Source organism: Ciconia boyciana, chromosome 4, assembly GCF_034638445.1.
Source record: "Ciconia boyciana chromosome 4, ASM3463844v1, whole genome shotgun sequence".
Classification (NCBI taxonomy): Eukaryota; Metazoa; Chordata; class Aves; order Ciconiiformes; family Ciconiidae; genus Ciconia; species Ciconia boyciana.
In genome coordinates this window covers 40,640,135-40,663,622 of record NC_132937.1, presented here as the reverse complement: position 1 = coordinate 40,663,622, position 23,488 = coordinate 40,640,135, and the positions used below count along the sequence as shown (strand labels likewise).

Below are 23,488 nucleotides of genomic sequence, written 5' to 3'. Positions count from 1 at the left end.
AGCTTAGTCCTGTTTTGTCAGACACTAAGCTGACTCAGATAATCTTTCATTGTCAATACGCTCAGAGTTACGCAGTTATGATCTTGAAGGAAAAGGTGCTGTAATGTCAGAATTAGAATGATAGAAACTGCCAAAATTCATAATTTCTTTCCCATATGGCCACTTACAAATCTTTGTTTTAAAATTAACTTTGTACTGAGTTGCTGAAGGGATGATACTTCATGACCATCTAATACTGCTGTTGGAGCCAAATCTCTGTTGTAGGTATTTGTAATATTATATTAGGGCATCAGGTGTTCATCATTAAATATAGTATTATCATTATTTTAGTTATTTATGAACATTTTGCTCACATTGTGTTCTGAAAACTGTGGAACTTGGTATTTTATAGAGCTGATCATGTTCAGCTTCCAGGTGAGCGTGATTCTTTTCCAGACCTTTTAAGATGGCTCTTTGGATAGCACTGAGGTTGCATTTGGATGGCCTTCACACTGCTTCAGCCAGACCCATGGCAAATCTCTCATTTATTACTCTCGGCAGCTTGAAAAAGAGAGTGCTAAGTGATTGGATAAATAGGGAGGAAGAGGTACAGGCAGTTCCTTAGCTTGCACGTTAATTTAGCTGTGATGAAAGGTATTTGCTTATATTGTAATTTTAGGACAGTTACTCCTGCTTAAAAATTACAAGGTCATAAGTAATGCTGACAAATATTCATTGTCCAGATTCTTTCAGAAGAAATGTCTACCCTATGAGCTCTTTCAACCACCTGCCAAAGTGGAGTAAAATACATTATGCAATTTTGAACAACATGTTTGGAAACACTAAAGAACAAGAAATTGTGCTCCAAACACTAGCAAAACCAAGGAATTTTTCAGATGTGTGAAACACAATCCATTAAGCCATGAAAATGTTCATGGGGCTTTGGCCAAGATTGGTTTTAAAGCTATTCCATTTTAGTAATATTTTGGCTAAGATTGTTAATTATTTAGTGTTTAAAAAAATTAGCAGCAAATAATAGCAATAGTAAGAGATGCAGTTGGTCAGGAGAATTGTGATGTTTTGCAATTCTATTTTTGGTTATGTCTTAAGTCAATTAAACAGATTGTGTGGCAATCCAAAAAACTTTGTTCCTGTACGTGACCCTTTTTGAAAATGGGATTCTAAATAGTATGGTGCTATGCTAGGGGTAGTAACTTCACTGAAATATGTGCCTCTTCTTTGTAGTCTTTGCACTGCTGAATTTGCTATCTCTCCCTGCATTACTGGAAAGAAACTCTACTTCTGCACATTCTTTTAAATAGCTCTAGAACTTAATACATTTATTAATCTTAATACTTTTACATTTTTAATAAAAAATAATTTTTTACTTCAGGTTTTTTGCTTTAGGCTTTTACAAGTTCTTCCAAGCAAAAGTAGGAATTTGATTAAAGTATTTACAGTTTTAAATGACTTGTATTTATTGAATAAAGCCACACTTAACGTTAATAGAAACACTGAAGCAACTAAAACTGAACAAATTAAGAACTAGACTCTTTTGCACAGCAGAAATTACAGTTAATACATTAAGGAAAAAAAATCAAATACTGGTATTTTCTGAATGTTATCCAAACTCTTTCCAAGCATCCTTGCTTTATTAAACTTCTATATTGATCCTTATTTCTGTATAATTCAGGTAGAAGTTCAGTGTTTCAATTCACTAACTTTACATAGATAAAAGTAATAAGATAATTTTGTGATTTTAAAACAATGAAATTCTCCTGATTTTTCAGCCACAATGGAGAAAAATGTTTTATTGGTTCTTAACTTTTCTTGTTTGCAGATCTTATGGTACTTACTTGCATTTATTTATAATGGTTTTACTACATTAATTGCCAAAACTTACTGAGTTGGAAAAAATAAGGCATTTTTCTTTCAGCTTGAACTTCTTGGATTTCTTACAGTTAGTGTTTTAGGCAGTTGTGTTGGCATTGCAGAAGAGAACGTGTTTCACAGGACAATATCAGGTGCTTAAAACTTAACAGTCAAATAATTGGGGAATGTGGTTCAAGATGTTTCATGTGTAGTTGTTAGTAAGATGTAGGACTGTTCCAACTCAGAGTGGGATGGGGAGGGAGACTTTCTCCCTCTTGTTTTCTATATTGATAACATATTTAGACCACAATAACTATGGCTGTAATGAAGCTTCCATTTTGAGTATGTAATTTACTTTCCTTTTCGATGAATATTCTGAAGAGTTGTATTAAAGTGTCATTTTTATTATTTCATGATTATTAAATAAACATTTTTGAAGATTTTCAGATAACAACTACTTAGAATCTATGGGGTTCAGGTTGGAAGGGATCTCTGGAGGTCTTTGGTCCAGTGTCCTCCTCTAAGCAGGGTGAGCTATGAGATCAAACCAGGTTGCACAAGGCTTTATCCAGTCAAGTCTTGCAAAACCTGTTTGGGCAACCCACTTTACTGCTCAACTGCCCTCATGGGGAAAAAGGTTCTCCTTATAGCCAGTCAAAATTTCTGCTCAGCATTTAAAATTTTGTAAGACGTGGGGGAATAATTATTTTAACAGTCTCATGCTAATATTTAGTACGTGTTAAAAAATAAAATACATAAGTTCAGGTCACTTTTAATACAAAGGAGTTGCTTAAAAAAATAATGGAATTATTCCTTCATAACATTTGTAGAGGAAACCAAACTCATTTTGGAAATACAACTGCAAGTGTGTGTTTTGTTTTTGTGGTGTTTTTTTTTTTTTTTTTTAATTGGGTAAATACTTCATGGGCTTAATAAAAGTAATGAATAGGAATTAATTTTCCTACTTCAAGATAGGTTAGCTTTGAAAGACTAGTTTACAAAATTAAGACATGAATAATGTATGGAAGGTTAAAACTAAGGAATCAGTGAGGAATTCCTTTTGACAATCAGGTAGTTTTAATATGGAGCTAATAGCTTAGTTTGAATAATTCATACACAGGGAAAGTAATCTGACAGGTGCATCCTTTTGCAAGATGGATTGCTGTTGCTGCAGCCCATTTTCTTTCCCAGCTAGTACTGAGTCTTCTGTGATTCTTTATGGGCAGTAGTACTAAAATAAATTGCACCTGCTCCACTTTTACATTCTTTACGGTATGGGGAACTAAGTGTGTATGTGTGCAGACAGTCTCCATAGATGCTGTTGACTAATCCCAACTTGTATACAATAAGAGTAATTTGGTTTGTGAAGAGCCACTGTTGTAAAGTTACTGTTCTCATGGTATTCAGCCATTCATTCACAAGTTACGTGCTGTTGTCATTAAAATGATTACTGAAAAATAAGCTAGACAGAAAATAATAATGTATACCACACAGGCTTTTTTTGGCTTGAATAGAGCAAATATTTCTTCCTGCTGTGTATTGTATGGAGAAGAAGATGAAACAAAGTTTTACATGCAATTCTGGATTGGGTGCATGGGTTCCAGTTTTTCATACAGGCAGACTTCAGAGATCAGTCTGAGGTGCAGCTATTCCATTTGCCAGCACATTTTAAAAAAAGGAAAACCAATTTAAGTTCCTTTTTGATCTTAACATGACAGGACTTTTGGGTAGATGCGCTCTCACAAACTTGGACAAGATCTCAGTCATGTTATTCTTCTTGTAGACTTATTTTCTGTTCACTTCTTTTAAACTTACCTTTGTTAAAGCAGTCATTGCTTGTGCTGCCATTTCATTCTGTCACTCTGTGCATTTCTCTTCCTCTCAGTTCACAGGCAGTCTACAAAATTCATTAGCTTCAAAATTTGTTAGCTGTAGAACACAGCAGCAGGCTGTTTGATTGAATTTATGCATGTCATCTGGAGAACCACCAGAGATGTCCAGCAGTTGATTGGCTTTGTATTGTTCTTTAAGCACTGGGAATCAAATTAGTTGCTGTTGTTTCTTGAAGTGGAGAAATCTTTTATTGTAATTTATTGTAACATGTGCATATAGAAACAAACACTAAACTTGTAAAATAGATTGTTTTTAAAAAATTCCTTTTGATAATAGTCAGGGTTAAAAATCATTTGAATGGAGTGATTGTGTTTCTTTTTGACCTTAAAAAGAAGTCAGCAAATAGATTTTATTCCATTGACTGAAGAAGCTTTTAATTATTGTGTTAAGCTACTGAAATTTAGCTCTCTGTGTAAACACAATTCTGTGATTACCCAAATGCTTTGTGATTGTTTAATTGGGCCCAAGCACAGGACATATTGTTCTCATCATGTTCAGGAAAAATAAGTTGTAACAGTAGACGCTTAAGAGTTTCAATCCTTTTCTCAGAAATTTTTTAACAATATCAACCAGAAGTAACAGAAAAAAATCACTGCTCTTCTTTCCTCTTTTGATTCTATTATTTGATAATATTATGATTTTACTGAAAAGATTTGGACTACATGTAAAATGTACGTTGTTAATCCAGCAAATTAAGTATTAAAAATAATCTGAGCCGAAAATAGTTGAAGTTGGGAGAGTGTTGGGGTAATTGCCATTTTATGCTTGCACTGGTGTTATTCTTTCTTGGGCATTCTCTTAGATCATCGTGAAGGCAGGGTACTGGGATAGTGGAATCTTTGGTCTGGCCCATGTTGCAATTCTTATGTTCTTATTTTTGTACCAGGTGTGGTCTGTCATCCTAATGAACTGCTACTCTTTACAACCTACCTCAAGTACCAAGCCTTTTATCCCATATACAGTGTGAGTAAGGGCAGATGAAGTGGACATTTTGTGTATAAAGATGTGTGTGATCTTCTGAGGGACTTCTAAACTAATCATTTATGATATTCAGAAAGTTAGAGGAGGAAGAAAGGCCATATCCACAGCAAAACTTATAAATATATTTACAATATGTTATTGCTATAATTTATCTCATTGATTTCTGTACAACAGAACTAAAACTTGGTTAGTAATCATAGCTGCTAGCTGTGTTTCCCTCCTGCCAAAGGTCTAGACTAGTGGCTTCCTATAAATGGTTTAACATAATATCTTCTGCTGTGTGGCAGGATGCCCCCAACCATGCCTATGTAATTAGTTTTGCTAGTCTTCCTTTTTCCCAGACTTCATTGCATTAGCACACTCTAAAAAGCATTGCCCTACAAGCTGCTTGAGCTGCTCTGAGTGAATGTCCTTTGAACAAAGGCTTTATGTATTAGTTGCCAGACCTTTCCTGAATGCACTGATAGAAGAATTATTAGCAGTGTACTTGGAGTAGATATGCAGAAATTTCTGTTCTGTTCTCTAGGCCAGCTTTAGCTAATCACATCCATGTAACTCCATCTAAATTTTGGCTCAGTACTGAGGATGCAATAAAAGTATGGAATCACTTTTGGGGAACAGAATACAGCAAGTTAAGTATTACCTGCGTTCTGGTGATTAGTGAAAATGCTGACTCTCTCAGTTGTCTCTGAATGGTAAGGAAGTCACAATTGTTGCTCAGGTAGGTAGCTGTACTTTTCTGATGCACAAGTATAAACATTTTTACTGTGGATCTGGAGCTATCCCGTGGAAAGAAAGTTAGATATGCCACAGAAAAGTTTTGAAACACTCCTTGTAGTTCTGCTAGATTTAAACTTTCTGATTATTTTTATGGGTTCACAGTCTCCAGCTTGCAAGCTTGGTGCCTTACTTTCATAATTAATTTTCAGATTTCTACAGTTTTGAAATCTACATATGTTTTATCCAGATGAGTTTGTTTTTTTTTTTAATGATTTTGTTGAAAGATGCCTGGTTGAGGAGTCTCAGTGTTGAACGGGACCTAAAGTCTAGATTGAAATAGAATTAACATGTTCTGAAGAAGGAGGATGGATTCATCTAAGATTGAGCTACAACTGCTAGAAGGCCTGGAGCTCCTTCTGTATAATGGCTTATGCCGTCTGCACTTTACTAATAGCAGTAATTCCAATATACTGAAGACTCAGTCAAACCTCTTTAGCTGGCTTGGGTGCTGATGTTAAACGCAGAAGCACAAACTAGGTGCAGGGTGTAAAAATGGAAGGAAGCAAGATAGATCTTTGGGTAGCTGCCCTAGGCTGAGCCTATTGACGCTGCTATGACTGCTGTGTGGATATCCCTCAAAATTATGTTTATAGTAGGATAGGCCTATTTGTATAAGCTAGTTGACCATAGCTTGAGCCATCAGTCAATCTCTGGTAATCTTAAAGCTGTGGAGAGAAAACTCTGCTGAACTTATGTTCGCTGAGGATCACAAAAGAAAATACATGGAGGATGGAGGAATGAGTTAGAGCAGCAAGCCTGTACATGTTGGATACAGAATAGAAAAAAGGAGGAGGTAACTTCTAATGATGGAGAAATCAAGGCAGAGTAGAGAGTGAAGTGACATTGCTAGTCCAAGGCCTGCAAGGGGCAGGCTTTGGAACCACAAGTGCCTGGCTGTTTCTTCAGTGCTACCTAATTTTATGCTACCTAATTTTAATCCACTTAATAGTACTTTCATTGGAGCAAAGATTGTTCTGTGATAAGTGTCATATCTGAACATATTGATGCTGTTTGAGTCATTTTTTTATACTAGCAGAATACTGACATTAAGTTTCTGTAGATGTCTGTCTTGGATACTTCACTAGATCATGATCTAACATTTTGTAGCACTTGCTATTCTGTACTTTTCATTACTTTATTCTCTTCTCATTGCTGTAGCTGGTAAGGACACGTTTCTATATGAGGATCATGGCTTACATTGGAAAAGGAAGCTTTTAGTCTGGATGGCTGTAGAATAAGCCCTGAAAAGTGCCAAAAATGTACATAGATACAGATAGTCTTAGAAAGCAGAAGATTACTAAAAAGCTGAATGTATTATTTCCTCAAAATAACAAGGTTTTAAAGCTAATCCTCTCATTTTTGGTATGATGACTTTTTATCAGTGATTTGAAATGGTGTATCATGGCCTAGGGTATGTCTGAAGCTAGGAACTGTCTCAGGGTCTTCATCTTGTCTCTAGAACTATTTTTGTTTACAAACTCATCTATGAAGTCCTCTATTTTAATGTAATTAGTATCTTTTGCAATAGCTCTGCTATATGCTTGCATGACACATCAACAGAGTATTGAAGAAAAACCTCTCTGTTGATGTATTTTTCATGAATTTAGTTGAAAAGTTTTTTAGACACTCTAGGGGTGGAATTTGCATTGAGAGAATCTTTTATTAAATCATAATCTCAAAATCAGCTTTGTACATCTGTCCTAAGTACACCGATAATACTGCTGATTATGGTAAATTTGCAACTGCTATTCTAATGTTACATTGCCAAAATTGATGAAGACAAATGACAGCATTAAAATCGTTTCAGAAGAGAGTTTGTTTTTACTGTTCTGACTGCGTTTGCAGTTTAGCAAAAGTAGTATGGAAATGTTTCATCTACAGTGCAATTATTTAAAATATTTCTTTTCATATAAATCAGGAGAAATAGAACTTATAGCAGTAATAGTTTTCCTAGCTGTAACTCAGAATTTCATTTATCCACCCAAGCTAAGTATCAGAAGAAAGTCCAATAGAGCCAGACTTTTGTTGTCTATGGCAGTTTTAAAGACATGGAAAACTAATAATAGAAAATGCTATTTCTGTTGAGTGATGTGTAACATGTATATTATGCCTTTCCTTCCTTGGTTTAAATAGCTCTTTTTGGTTTGAGGTTTTTGAGGAAGAAACCAAATAAGAACGCATACTTTATTTTAAGGCAGAATGCTGTTGTGGTGTACCACTTTCTGTAAGGCTAAGGATATGCTGTAGTAAAGCTTTTAGAAAGACATCAAAAAGTATTGTGTTATAAAGAGTATTGCTGTTTGTAACCTGGGCAAATTTAATGAATGACTGAATTATCTTAACAGTGATGAAGTGTTGAAGAATTATGATAAAAAGCTTTTTATAAAAACTGACCAAAAGTCAGTATTTGTTTTAGAACTATTTTTACACACAATTCTCTAGCTTTAGTGACATTGTCTGCACTTGCAAAATAACCACTTTTTAATCATAGCCAAGTATATTTATGAAAAAGAATATGGTGAAACTACAAGCTACTCACTGTTTTTTCATTTTGATTTTCCGTAATTTAGAAATAGGAGTTGGAACTGTCAGATAGCTTGACGTTTTTGATCCCTTTAAGGGAATCAAACTGAGATTTCAGTTTGATTCAGCAGTAGTTCATTTTATAGTTCTAGGTGTTGGAACTAGGTTAACTTAATTTTTTAAAATAGTTTTTTTTTCTTGTCTTTTAACACTTATTCAAATATGAGACATGTATGATTGGGTGCATAGATAAATCATGCTGCATAGCATGAAGAACAAAAAGTAAAAAAGATAAAATTCTAATGAACCTGTTATGTTTGTCATTGAGCAAGGGTGTATGAAAAGGACAGTCTGTATTTGAATAGCTTGTTGTCGAAACCTACAATAATAAAAAGCAAGTGTCAATAAGTATAATTTGGTTTAAAAGAAGTGAAAAATAAAACCTTCCTTTCAGAGATAACATATTTGGAAACGTTCCCTAAAAATGAATTCTTAATAATTTGTAGTAGTTAGCTCTGTTTCCTCTTAGTCAGGACAAGACCAGTTCTTAGGCTTCATCTTGTTTTCTGACAACCTTTTCAAGCAGGTTAATTGGCAAATCCTGTAGTATTATATATATGAAGTACATGTTCAGCTGTCTCAAAGTTAAGAAGAGCTTTATGTCCAGTTATACATATTTGCTAGTTTTGTCTAGCCTGAATTTTCTTATATTTGTGTACTTTTTATGTTTATATTCTGGCCATCTTGGTAGGTTTTTCCTCAGCAATTTGCTGTGACTGTATTTTTTTGTTTCCTAAACGCTTTTTCATTAAGAAATTTTCCTTCAAAAGCCTCGGTTATTTCTGTCAGTATCTATCTTAAATATTTCTCGGGCATATGGTAGCTTTCAGGTAATTTTAGAATAGGTTTATGTGCTTCTAAGTAAGTAGCTTGTGTTTCATACTGTGTCCTACTCAAATGATCAGGATCAGACTACTCATCAGATTTGCAAAGGAAATAGATTTTTCTGCAAGTCAGAGTTGCAGATAACTGGGGCTTCATCAAGAGATAGTCCGTAGCTTACATCTACACTAATAAGTTAAATGGGTCAATGACTTTTTTCTTGCACTGAGGACCACTGGCCCAGAACCTCTTGTGTCCACACTAATAAGCTGACTTCTCCAGAGCAGAGTAGTTTTGCATGTTTTGCCTGTTCATAATTGTGTGTGGCCACCTTCTGAACTTTTCCTGGGAATTCTTTGAGATTAGTCGTCATCACGGGCCAAATCTGTGCAAGGAACTTTTTTTTTAACAATTTGATGGATTTTGAAAACAGTTTGATAATACAGATAATAGAATTTCTGTGTCCAGGAGTGTGGTCCCTTTCACTTTTTAAGGTATAGATGTGTATTTTAGCATGGGGCATGATCACATCCTGCCAAAAAGAGTAGGAATTTTTCCTTTTTAAGTGCCTTTGGAGGGCACACTAACACTTCCTGCTTGATTCATGGCATGACAGGAGGCTATTGCTGCTCCAATTCTTGACTGTCCTGTTGAACTGATAATAGTATATCTCTGCAGTTTCCTTCTGGCTGATGTGTCAGTCAGAGTTGTCAGTGACAGCTGTACATCCATCATGCATTTCCCACCTGTCTGATGCAGCTCGTCAGCAGCCCTGCAGGTGTGCCCAGAAGTCCCAGACCTCTTCCCCATGTGCCTCAATCAAATGACTTCTGATCCATTCAGGGTGGGAATGGACACATAATCAACAATCTTGCCTCATACCTCTTTCCACATTCCACTTCTCCAGCCTGGTCCCATTTCAGGGACATATGCACCCACTTTACTAGGAGGCATATGATCTTCTCTTCCAGCTTGGGCAAAGGATTTCCTTGGCTGTCTCAAAATGATCAGGCTGCCATCTCATCCTGAGGTTTTTTGCAACCTGCATATTCTTACATTCAAATTTTGTGTGGTGGCCCTCTTACACATTCTGTCAGTGAATCAAAAAGAAAATATATTCACATCTTGCAAACTGCATTTTTGCATAACTCTTGTGATGTTGTTATTTTTAACGGTTGGTTTAGATAATTGTTGGCTTGGGAATTTGCCTTTTGGCTGTCTTTGGCTCCTGAAGTATTTACTGAGGTCCTGGTGACAACTATGACCCATCTTCATCTTTGTGGTGTTTTTTTGGGGGGGGATTTTTTTGTTTGTTTGGTTTTGTTTTTTTAAATAGCATTTAGACCTATCTAATCTCATGGGTAATAGGGATGATTTGTCATTTCAGCGGTTTCTTGGCTTGAACCTACTATCTGGCAAGTATTGACTCTGTAGTCTTCTGCATTTTGGAACCCAACATCTGTGGATTCCTTGGGAATTCAAAATAAAGTTAGAGGAAGTGGTGTCAAAAACAAAAAAGACAAGTTAGGCTGATTTGGTTAAATCAAGTAGAGAAGCAAATGATGGAACCGAGCAGTTTCGTACATAAAAATGATAAAACCTTCCAAACAAATCACAAGCAGAAACCATCCATATGAAAGGAAAAAAAAGAAAAAAATGGAGCTTGAAGATAATGTAGGTAAAGTAAGTAATTGGACAATGAAAACTTAGCGTTCTTTCCTGTTAAACTGAGGCACAAGATAGTGTATGAGTGCTCTTTACAGGAAATTAATTATTGCCTGTAAAGTTTGAATATTTGATGAAGCCGTAATTAGAATACATTACTACCTGGGTATGCTCTTGCAAAAATAATTAATGTATTGGAAAATAAAATTATATTTTCCTTAGTTTTATTATCTAATTTAAGTTCCATTATCATCATGTTTTCTTACAAATGCTAGCCTATGCATAATGGAAGAATATTCGCTACCCAGCATAAACAGAAGGATACCGTGGTCTTTGTTTTTCAAAAACATAACAAGAACAAAGGACTTAATTCATATAATTCTCTCCTATCACAGTTCCTTGTAAAACTGAACTGAAGGTGAGGAGTAACTTCAGATTCATACCTGTACAAGAGTAAGCAGATTCAGGCCCTAAGGGCAAATTTTCAGCTCTGTTGAAATCAGTGACGACATTTTACTTGAGTTTAGTGGAACTGTCTTTCTTCTTAAACATCCATTTTATCTAAGGATGTATGCCTTTAATTGTTTTTTTTTTCCTATTAGCATTGGATATTAAAAAACATTAGAAGACCAATACTTCCTGTGTATTGCACAGACTTCCTTGTGTTCAGTTCTAAACTAGATTTTAAAGAATTCAAGCAAGTTTGGGTTTTCTCACTAAATAAGCCTGAGCCCTGTCTGCTTTCTTTGAGGAATGATTTTGCATGAACTTCAATAGGATTAGGTTCAGGCTCTGTCCTAAATGCAGAAATAAGAAGTTTGCTTCCTTAAATATGTAAAAGGCAGGCAATATTCAGTAAAAATCTCTCTTTCTCCCTGTATCTGTGTCATCTTAAAGCTTTGTGACATACAAAACCTGATTATATTCCAACATTTTATGTAAGAATGCTGATTTGATTACCTCCCCCTCTCCAAACAGCACATGGGAAATCAGTAAGAGCTTTATGTGCATATAGGATGGCAGAGTTTGAACCACCTTGATGAAATCAGTGCATATGAACATTTTGAGTTCGAAATTAGAGGTTAATACCACAAACTGCTCCACACTCAATACCTTTAAAAATCACAAGAATTCCATGTGGTCACAGCAGTCTACATGCATAGAGAGTTTACTGGATTTGTTCCAAATCTTAAGCTTTGCTATTTTGTCCATGGATTTGGCTTACAGACAGACCTTAACTCTTTTAGCACTGAAAGGTATATATCTTGTGATCAGACTCCTACATGATAACAGTCCTTAGGTTATTTCTAACAGAAATGTCTGATGGCCTGAAATTAGTAACTATTTCGGTTAAAAGTTAAAGGATAAAGATGGTATCTTTTCATCTTTGTTTTCACTCACCATTCAAAAGAATATAAATTATTCTGAAACATACTGCAAGGAAATCAGTATAAATTACTGAAAATCAAAGGCATTGTAGGAGTGTTCTCATATCACTACTCATATGGTAGGATTGCATAGTCAAAATATTAAGATGTAATTGACTGCTGCATGACCACTGCTATTATTATTAGCTATGTCGCAGAAAACCTTTTAATTCCATTTTCAGCTCCAGATACATGTTAACTACACAGAAGCTCAGTGAGCTTCTGTATTTGAAGGATTGTCTCTAAAAAGATGAAAATATGAAAATTCTCCTTTAAAGACATTAGCTTTTCACAAAAATATTTTTCATTTTAGTTTGTTAATAGTATACTCTTAAGACACATAATCATTGGAAGATAATGAGAAGGGAACTATAATGGCAGTTCATAAGATTTTTTAATATATATAATTGTTGGTGTAATAATTGAGACTTATAGTTTTTAATTAGAATCAAAGTTTAAATCGTAGGAGTTACAATTAATATTGTTTAGTTGATAAGTGTGAGACTGTAAGAGGATTCCAATTATGTTCAAAAAGTAAAAGTTAAGTGTTTTGAATTGGTGGCAGTCTGTAGACATGCTGCTGTAACTTCGTAACAGCATGGTAGACTGCTTTATGGAGCTGGTGATTACAAAGATCCACTTTAACCATTTTTTTCTGGCTGGCAGGTGTCCCACTGGCCTGAGGCCAGCGGCTGTGAGTGTATTGCAGCTTGCGGTTTACACCAGAGTGTAGAAAATGCCGACACCAGCTGGCTGCGCATAATTAAGTTGATTGCGGTCTGACTACTTGAACTATGATACAGATATGTGATAAATATACAAAATATCTTACAAATTTGATTCTTTGACATATTTTATCTACTTTTTTCTCCTTAACAGATATGATATCTGCACTTATAAAAACAAGCCTTGTGGAACACTGGGTAAGATTATAAAGAGAAATTTCAGCTTGTATTTGCTGTTTCCTTGCTTTATACTCAACTATTGATTTATTGACTGATTAGATCTTTTTAAGTTTATGCTTTCAAAATTTTGCAAGAGTTTTATAAACATGAACAATAAAAGGTAACCTAGGGGGGGTTTCGGCTTTGATACATTGCTGGAAATTTAAATTAAGTGAGCTGCTGCTGTGTATTTCTTCTCTGGCAGCTGTAGTTCTGATAAAACCTAGCAGATGGCTCAAACTTACTTCTAATGGAAGAGAATGTGCTGTTTATTTCCATTTAACCTGTCTCCATGATCTAGTTAGAAAATACAAGTAAAAGACCTCAGGGAAGTTAAAATCCAAACCAAACAAAAACGAAAAAAAAAACCTTACAAAAGAAACAGGCTTTGAGGTTTACACTGTTGCTGTGTTGTACACAGGGAGTACAGCTTCAGATTGTTCCTTTCACAGACTTAGAGAAAAATACCACAGTGAGATAAATTACAGTAACATTGAAACTGCTTAAAACAATGCTTTGACAATGGAGAAGCACCCATAGCAACCTTAGGTGCAGGATGGAGAGCTATGTTCTCTCCATACCCAAATTCGTCACCAGAAGTTATTTACTATAGTATAGTTATTACCATTAATACTGCTTTAATACATGAAAGAAACATTATTCAAAGACTAATATAACATTTATTTATATTTTTTCAATTTGCATCTTTTCATAAGCCTGTTTCTCAGAATTAAAGATACAATTCTAATTCGTCTAGTTCAGATTATTAATACTTTTCTCAATCAGAGCTCATAATTATATTTGTATTTGCTTTTTCTTTCCCTGTATTACTGTATGATTTGATAGCCTTAAGTCCTGTTAATTTTTCTGTAAGTCCTGCTGAAGTCATCATGACACTTCTGGCACAGTGATGTAGTTTTTGCGAGGAAAGGTACCAGCATTTTGCTTGCTGTAAATATAAACAATATCCACACCATGTTTTAGTAAAAGGCAAATAATGCTGATGAATTTCTAAATGTAAGCGATTGTCTTTGACATGTCTGTGAAGGGGACAAAACTGAAGAGACTGTCTATACTGATGTCATAGAATTGTCTTTGCAAGTGTTAAAAGAAGAAAGCTTGAAAGAGCGTACATTCATGCACGAACTATTTGATGTTTTTACGTGATATTTTTAACACAGATCATTAGTGTACTAGTTCTTACTGTATCAGACTTTGGCATAAAGGCAAATTCTGCTTCACTTGAATCCAGCATAACAGAGGATAGACTTTGGCAAATGTTTTATTAAACAAAAGGCTTGATTTTTTTATTTTTTTTTTAAATACAAATCACATATGGTATCAGTTCCAACTCAGTGTTATAGGACCCTTGGCAACACAACCATGACAATTTATTTGCATTATAGGCACTGAATTGGAGAAGAGACAAGGCCCTGGTGGCCCTCTTTTGCAAGGCATTTAATATGCTTAAGCCCCACTGACCTCCAGTAACTAAAGTTAAGCATATATTTAAGGAGTTTGTGAGCAAAAGTCTCAGAGAGGTCTCAAAAGGTCAAAAGAAACCTGAATCATTGGTATTCTAGGAAGAAACAAAAGTAAAGGATTTCGTGTGGCATAGACATCTCTATCCTATTCAAGTTTCCTAAAACAGGGAATCTTTCATGGAACCTCTTAGAAAAGATAGACTTCAGATGTCTTTGTAGCACGTGTGTGGCTCCAGTGAAGGATAACACCTTTTTAAAATCTGAGCCATAGACTGAGTTCTTGACTTGATCTCTGTCACTGTCTGCAAGCATGGTATGGTATTACAATAATCTGGTCCTGTAAGGCACTGAAGCAAGTGCTCAGTTACAAGATCTGAAGATAGAGATGACTTTATCGCTCAAATGTGGTGGACTTTGCAGGGGAACATGACAGTTGGTATATAAGTATTGCCATGTTGTCTTCAGAATGTCCTACTCAATTAGAATAGCATAGGTGAACTGTAATTATCATATTTTCTACAGGTTGCACACTGCAAAAAATATACAGATTTTTCTCCATGGATAGTCTTTTTTCTTCTGATGTTTTATCCTGTCCTCAGTGGGTCTGTCTACACCGATGATTTGTTTATAGCAGTAATACTGTTTCGATGAAAATTCTACAGACACACTGTCATCTTTTGCCCATGTCGGTCTTATCAGAATAGTTTTGGTGTCTGCAAACTAGATTTGTTTTGGAGAAAACTAAGTCAGACCACATACTCCCCAAATGCTCCATATGTGCCTACGGGAGATGTTAGGATCTAAATCTCTATATGGGCTGTATTCTCATGATATCCTGTAATATTTTTTTCCCTTTAGAAAGCTTTGAACCACATGTGTGGTGAATATGTTCAGCCTATGGGATTACACTAGTCCAAAGTAGAGTGTCCAACCCACATGCAAAGATACTGAGGCTCCTCACATATCAGTGCTTCACTGTGCTGACCAACTCCTACGGCTCCAAATTACTTGCTAATGTGGACACAGCCAGGAAGCACTTGTCATCTTACTACTTGCTTACTGTTAGTCCAAACAGAATAATCTGAAGTGCCAGCCCATATAAAGAGTATGATTTCTCCCTGCCCCTTTCCCCCATCCCCCAATCAAAGTAACGCTTTTTCCATTCATTTTTTTGTTACAGTGTAGTTAACTGAGCAGGTAATTTCCTTAAAGAAAGGATTACTGCTTCTTTCAGATAAGAAACTCTAGGGAGAAACACATTAAATAAATCCGATGTTTAGAGCTTTCTCTAGTGGCACTAAATTACGACTGCAGTATGTTGTGTGATAATCTGTTGCTGAAGAATGTGTAAGATACGAAAGAGCCATATTCTGTAAATGCCAGTGGCTTTCTCTCTCTAAAGAAAATTTTTAAAAACACTTGTAATACAATAAGGTTTTAATTTCAGAAGATGATGGGTGATAAATGAAGAGACTTCCATGGTTAAATGAATGCTTGTTATTAACATGTCTCCTCTCTCTTCATTGATGCATTCAGTTTTGTTTTTTAAATTTTTTTAACATACCACATGGGGCTTTTCATAGCTAAAAAAGTTGCTTGTATGTTTTTATGAACCCACTAAACTTAAACAGATTTCTTTAGAAAAATAATGTGGATACATTTTGCTTTCTTCAGGCTCAAGAATGTTAAAGTAGAAATGCTTTCTTGAATTCCCTCTCCTGGCTCAAGTTACTAGGTGGTCCCAAGTTACCAGAAGTAAAATTTATAAATCTAACCCCTAGTCTAGACATTTTCCAGCACTGACTGCAGTTCAAAAAATATTAATGTCTAGCCGGCAAAGTAAAATTCCCCCCAGTGATTTTGCAAATGACTAGAAAGTTAACCTTTTGCCAACTGCTCCTTCTGTGCATAGAGGTTATTAAAAAGAATCCAGGCATTTATAACTAGGGCTTTTAAGACTGAAACACCTTGGCATGACCCTTTGTGTCTCCTTCTGTTTATTCAGGCTTGGCCTCTGTGGCTGGAATGTGTGAGCCTGAAAGGAGCTGCAGCATTAATGAAGACATTGGCCTAGGTTCAGCTTTTACCATTGCACATGAGATTGGTCACAAGTGAGTGAGTTGAAAATAAGAATATGTTTTAATGTACCACCTTTTTAATATTAGTTTAATAATAGATTCCCCCCCCCATGGCTGTACCATCTCTATTCTGGTGCTCCATGTTTCTGTATATAGTATTCATGAGTGACAGTACATTTTATTTAGTATATATTACCAAGGGCTTTAAATTTATAACTGAAGACTCATTGTTTACCCTTTGATTTCAGATTCCAGCTAAATCTGTGCTTTTGAGATTTGGCTCACAACCTTTCTACTCTGTTTCATATTTTTAAATATTTGGCTTCGAAAATCCCCCCCCCCCCCCTCCCCCCCCATCTACCTTTCTTCATGAAACAAAAGCGGTTAAAAGGTAATTTTTTTGCTTTTTGTTATTTTGTCTTAAATATAATTTGAACTATTTTCATTAAAACATTGATTCTGTTGTCGGTATTCATATACTTTTAGTCATCTTTCACTCAAACATGAGGTATATAAATCAGTCATAGAGCAGTCATAGCATCACTTGTTATATTTTAAGCATCAGCATATCATTTTAAAGAGCATGATGTTATGAAACTGATAAAATCTGAGCAGAGTTTGGTCTGGAAATATTTTCAGGTCTTCCTTCAAAAGACAGCATTGTTAGTACATTGTGATAACTCTAAAAAGTCTAGGCACCTTCTATTATCAAGAGGTTTCCTTTGTTTACATGGGTTGACCAACACTGAATTATGGATCACATGTTTTTCCAATCATTAGCTGATGCAACTGCTAAAAGTTACAATGCAGACTGAAATGGAAGCTATCAATCTGCTGATCAAAAAAAGGAGTTGGAAGTAAACAGTTATTTCCAGCCCACCTGTCATGCAAGATAATCACTGGGCAAGGATGATCTCATTTATATTATGTATGAAAAAAGCATTGTAGTTGCACTGAAGTAGATGAATTGTATAAGATCTGAACAAAAATAATTTAAAACACATGTAATACTCCTCATCTTCATTTCCTTTCTTCTTTCCCTTCACTTGCATGAGTTGAAAAAGATAGGGTAAAGGAAAATGTATTTCCACTGTTGAGGAAAGAGCTCCTCCAAATAACTCATAGTTCTGAAATTCTTGTTAATAACATCTCTTATAGTAATAGGGGACCTTGCTGTGAATTTGTCACACGTTTAACAAGAAAAACAATCTTCCAATACCACATCTTCATTCTAATCCATATGTCATGCAACTACATATTTTATGCAGGTTATTCCACAGATACATGAAAATAATTTAAATATATGCAGCTATTTTGTCATGCAAAGCTGGCATGATGACAAGAATTGATTTGAAGAGCTCAGACTTTGGTTAGAATCCGAGAAAAACAATGTAGCGATAGCGTATATCCTGTGATCACAGGGATTTTTTTAACCATCTGTGTTTTCTACATTCCATATCTTTTGGCTTCTTTATATATAAGGTCTTTTAAAATTCTGAAATCTCAGCTCTTTGAGGCTTTCACCTCATCCTGTAGCTGGCATGACATGTCAAATGCTGGTTTGAAAAGAAAGTGGAAATTATATTCCTTTAGCTTTTGTCCAATGCACAGTGATTAAAAAAAGTTGCACTGCAACCTTGGTGTTAAAAATGAACATGCCATGTAGATACCCCCAGTAAAAGCTGGGAAGAATATGTGGGCAAAAAATCTTCAAGTTTTATAACTTTTTGTGCTATCTGTGCATCAGCTCCCACTCACCCACACTGTGACTGAATGCCTCTACAACTAAATAAAGGATGTTGTTATTTCCTCTCATCTTCCTGCTTCCTAGTAACTACCAGAAGGTACTTGCATATGTGAGTAAAATAATCGTTTCGGGGAGCCTTGTAAACTCTTTTCTTTGGCTGTACTGTGATGATTGCTTTTGTCTTCAGACATACATGGGAAATAGGAAATTGGCTTCATTGTCAAATGAAAAATAGAAGCACTTAAGGGACATGTCTACACTGAATATATAACATACAACAAAAAAGCACTCAGTTAAATTAGAATGGGAGGATCGCACTTTGAAAGATCATGTTTTTATTAATTATATAGTTGCCATGGAATACTGAGGGTTTTTTTAAAAAAAAGTTGAACTGAGGAATAAAATTCTCTTGTGATTAAAAGAGAATAATGATAATACATATATTTTGATAGATTATCCACAGTTTCTCCAAAATTGGATTTGTAAGATTCCCTGATAGAAGTATGGCTCAACTTGTTGTTAGTTTCCAGTAGTTTATTAAATTATAGAGTGATGAAAAGTCATTACATCATTCAATCCGACTTTCTGTATATCATAATGTATTAAATTTAACTCATTTAACCTTGTATTGATCCAAATAACTTGCATTTTGTTGAAAAATATTATCCAGAAAAGCACTTAGTCTTGAAGACTTAGAGACTGAGCGTGCGAGTGTGATTATTATGGTCAGTCATACTTTCTGTTAAGTATTTATAAATACATTTTAAAATATTTTTTTGGCTTCTGTTCCTTACCAGTTGCAGTTTTTATATGTGTATAACCCAGGTCTGGTGCAGACAAGCTGCGTGCAGTTGAGACTCATAACCAGCTGTTTTTATTGAAGACGACTGTATGCTGTGATTAACTCTGTGTTTCTTTCTCGAGGGCATAAAGAATGGTGTTAGACTAACAGTTTTATGGTTGTTTCTCCCTATGCACGGTTCTGAGAACAGCCTTGTATTACTCTTAATACTTCCGTGAATCAGATAAAATTCAGAGTGGGCCCTTTAGCCTTCATAATAGTGTCTCTAGAAGTTTGATTTATGATGCTTGATTTACTGAATGTTTAGTTTCCTACCATTATATATTTCACACCAAAGAAATGCTTAAGATTTCTGGTAAGCAAAAATCACAACCAGTGATTTCTCATGGCAGGAGTGCGAATTTAATGTGTATACCCTGCATTGTCAAGCAAAGTTTGATTTTTTTTCTTCTTAGTGACGAAAGGAACTATTTGCAGTCTTGAATATACTTAGACAAGTTGTAAGATTTAAGATCCAGTCCCATTTTCTGTTTCCCTACCAGCTGAGTTAAGTGGCTTTCCGCTCTATGCTTTTTAGTTTGGATACTTTCTAAAATGCCTAGCTTGCCCCATGCATGCTGTACAGGATGCTTACTTGAACTGATAAGGAATTCCAGGTTCCATTGAAAGGGGTATATCCCTAAAAGAAAGGCATTGTGCCATTCATTGTTGCAGTCCTATGGAGTTAGCTGAGATCCGGAAACTACATAACAAAGTGAAAAAGAACAAATAAAAGGGGGGGGGGGGGGGGAAGGAAATGTCAAAACATGAGGATAGTGGACTAGGCTTAGAACAGAGAGCTGCCCATAAAACTTGGAGTAAGAAAAGAATTTACTAATGACAGACAGCTATTGAGGGCTGTACGGAAGGAGCAGGGAGAAAAGGCTGGTAGCTAAAGTAATTTCTGAAAAGTCAGAATTGTCTTGACTTATAGAAGATGTAATGAATTGAAATTCAGAGGAGTTTGTTGGTCATATCTTGAAGAAAAAAGGTGTAAGAAATAGTAAGATAGTTTATAGTCTAATGGAGTAAATTGGCTTCAAGATGAATAACAATATTTTCAAGCATGTATTTAGTTCTGAATTAGTTCATACAGTTAAAATGTGCCTGCAATTCTAGCACTTCTTTTAAAGTCTTTTTTTTTAGTCTCCATGCCAGGTAGAAAAATAGCATAAATACCCCTCCTCTCATATGAGAAAGTTGGAGTGCTGGAGTACAAATTTCTAATCTAGGAAATCCTAGAGGTACTTTCAGAAGCTTGTTGTCTTTTCCTCATTCTTCAGTGATCAGTGAGCTTCATGTTTGATCAGTGAAACCTCAGCTGCGTTACAGGACCTGAGTGTGAGTGAGGTGTTTTCTAGAAGAAATGCGTGTCAAGGAATGTATGTGATGTACAACTAGAAGGAAAATACTCCAATCTGAGGTAACAGGGACACATATACCAAACTTCAAAATAGCTTTCAAAAGTAGTTGAAACACAACTAGGATGAATTGTACTAACACCATCTCCTGTCAGGTCTCCCAGATCTCCAGTTGATGCTGTCATTATTGTTTTATCTATGATGGTGATGTCTTCCACCTTCAGCTATAGCGGGGCTGACAGACCATTTCAAATCTACAGAGTATGAACACCTCAACACCAGTGAGAACAAGTTAAAACTTGTCCCTGCTAGATGCCTAGGGTCCTGCTAGATGCCTAGGATTGACTGAGAACGATGCCTTAAATTTTTAGGGTCAGTTTAAGTAACTTTTTTTAGTTCAAAAGAAAAAAAGGCAAAACAAAATGTGTCCAGGACAAGCCACGTAAGACGATACATAATTGTATTCTTGCTCTCTCCCCTGCCCCGACCGCCTCGTCCCCTGCCCCAGTCTTTTTTGTTAAAGGAACACTGGTTTATGTCTCCCTTTGTAATATTGCAGGTATAAAAGCACGCAACTTCTATAAAAAAGTCTTAACTGGGACTTCAATTTTAATGATGTTTTGTGCATAGAAAATGAAATGTCATAAACGTAAGGCTAGAAAAACAATTCTGGTTTCTGTGACATATTTATATTTACAATATGAAAAAGGCTTGTGTCTAAATATCTGTGAAGTATTATTTGAAGTTGAGAATTTACAATACTAAAGTAATTTGTCTAACATTTAAAGCATTCTAATCAAGAAAAAGGAATGTAATAACACTTCACAGGTCTTAACAAATGTGTAAGAAGAATAAATGGGGGTGAAGAGGAGGGTTATCATAACCTTCAGGGCATCATGAATTTCCAAAGGAAATCTGAGCTCAGAAGTTTGCTTCCTGATTAGAGCCAATACTTTCCTCTTTGGCCTACAGTGCAGAGACCTGATGCATTCATACTCTGTCTTTGTGTAGCACACAAACCTTACTTGATGTTACTCTTGTGGCATAAAAGCTGGATAGCTATGGCAATGTAGACCAGGAGGAGAAGTTTGTGCTCTACTTTTTCTAATATTCCCATAGAAGTCTATCATTTCCCCATAAGAAGGTTCAGGTTTCTGAAGATGCTGGAATTTTTTAGTAAATTAGAATTTGCTGTGCTTTTAAGAGCTTCATATGTTATTTAATGCTAAATTATGCTAATATATAAAAATTGTATTTGATGGGGTGTTTGATCATCAGCCACAACTCAGAGAAGAATGACGCTTAGGAAGTAAATGGGAAAAATGTTATTATAAAAGTATGCTAAAATTATGTTTAATTTAATGGCAGGTATGCTTGTTATAAAGCTACCATTATTCAATTAGTTTGTTTCCCAAGTTTTCAGGGAAGTAATATGTTTCACCAAAGTCAAAATTTTAAATTCTGCATTACTTCAGAATAAAGGATTAGGGATGCTCCAAACCATATAATGATATCCAAATGCGGGAAATTAGCAGTTATGGTTAAAATTCAGATTAAGACATGGAAATAGAAAGTGAAGTAACTGATTAACCTTGATTCCTCCCTTGAGGGGAACTAGGCAATATCAGGTAGTTTCAATAAATGCTATCAATGTTTGTGATCCTAAATTAAACTTATTTTTCAAGACCATACGTTTTTATTCTTTTTTCTTTTATTTGTAATGTCATTTAAGGATGAGTTGCAATTTGCATGCTGTTATGAAGCTATAACCAATACTTCTATAACATTGGCTAGAAATATATGGAGGGCTGCATAGAAAGAGGAGAACTTTCTCTTGTGACATGGTATGGGGGATATGGTTAAAAAAGTAAAGCAAAAGTGCTGACCTTCTATTACTATAAAACCATAAAATATGAAGATTGTATCTTCTCCAGAGTTTACCATAACATCATATCAATTGACAAATATTTCACTGCTAGTAGACATGAGAATAATTAAGAAAATTACCATGTATGTCCACACAGGAGTTGTGCTTTGTTACATGTAGTTCGTAGCTCTGATATTGGGGGGGAGGGGGAATCTTTTATTCTTTAATAGTAGATTATGTTCACATTCATGCACTTTTTGTTGAACAAAATAATGCTGAAACATGCTAGTTTTCCCTTTCTTCCCTTCTTGTACATGTTGCCTAATGTCACTAAGAAAAGGCAATTTAAAGCTCAGGTAACATTTACAGATATGGGGAAGCTGACAATTTTCTGGTTTTTTTCAGTGTAGGCTGTAAATAGACATTCTAAGCTATATGAAAGACATATATTTAAATGACACCTTTTAAATAATTATGAGAATAAGTACAACATACTACAAAAATAAATTAATAAAAAGTTTATGAAAAAGTTGGTATCTAGTAAAATAAACTGGTAGTTTTTACAAACAAATTATAATTCACCCTTTAGGTCTTATATCTGATACAAGAATACTTGTTCAAGCATGCCTTCCATCTTCTCACTGTAGTAGAGATTTACTGTTGGAAATTTTTAAAGTATTCTTCAGTGGTGCACTTTATGACCCTTCCCTGCCCTTTGGTTCATTCTCCATAAATGTTGTGAGAGCAGTGTGTCTAACTAACATGCTGAGGCACTGGAGGAAGTTCTAGCAATGTACCTGGGTCAGGATACTTAGCCTGAAAATGACCCATTTCACTCCTAGTATGTATGTTTATTTTGTCTCTCCTAGTGCAAATAATTAGTATAATAAAACTTCTTAAGGTTAAAGTTTCTTTTCTCTCTTGGAAAGAAAGGTTTCTTTTTCCTAAAGAGTTACATGTAGTTATACAGCTGTAAATCAGCCTCAGATAATCGACAAGAAAATAAAGTGCTTGATTTTACAATATTTCTCTTGCTTGTGTTCCTGTAACTTTGTTGCCTCACCTGACTCAAGATTCTCAGTCTCTGGTATGCTTCTTCCTTATGCTGTTAAACAAGAGGCAGAGCAAAGTAAGACCCACTGCTTTAAAATAATTAGGTCAAAT

General features: G+C 35.2%; 1 protein-coding gene across 11 annotated transcripts in view; it reads left to right on the top strand.

Moving 5' to 3' along the window:
- ADAMTS6 (ADAM metallopeptidase with thrombospondin type 1 motif 6) overlaps positions 1-23,488 on the top strand; it is a 221,457-nt gene that overhangs the window by 43,565 nt on the left and 154,404 nt on the right. For all 11 annotated transcript variants that reach the window (XM_072859481.1, XM_072859484.1, XM_072859487.1 and 8 more), the window contains 2 exons: positions 12,882-12,925; positions 16,436-16,541. In XM_072859481.1, the coding sequence (XP_072715582.1) occupies positions 12,882-12,925; positions 16,436-16,541 (150 nt within the window). The remainder of the gene's footprint in view (positions 1-12,881; positions 12,926-16,435; positions 16,542-23,488) is intronic.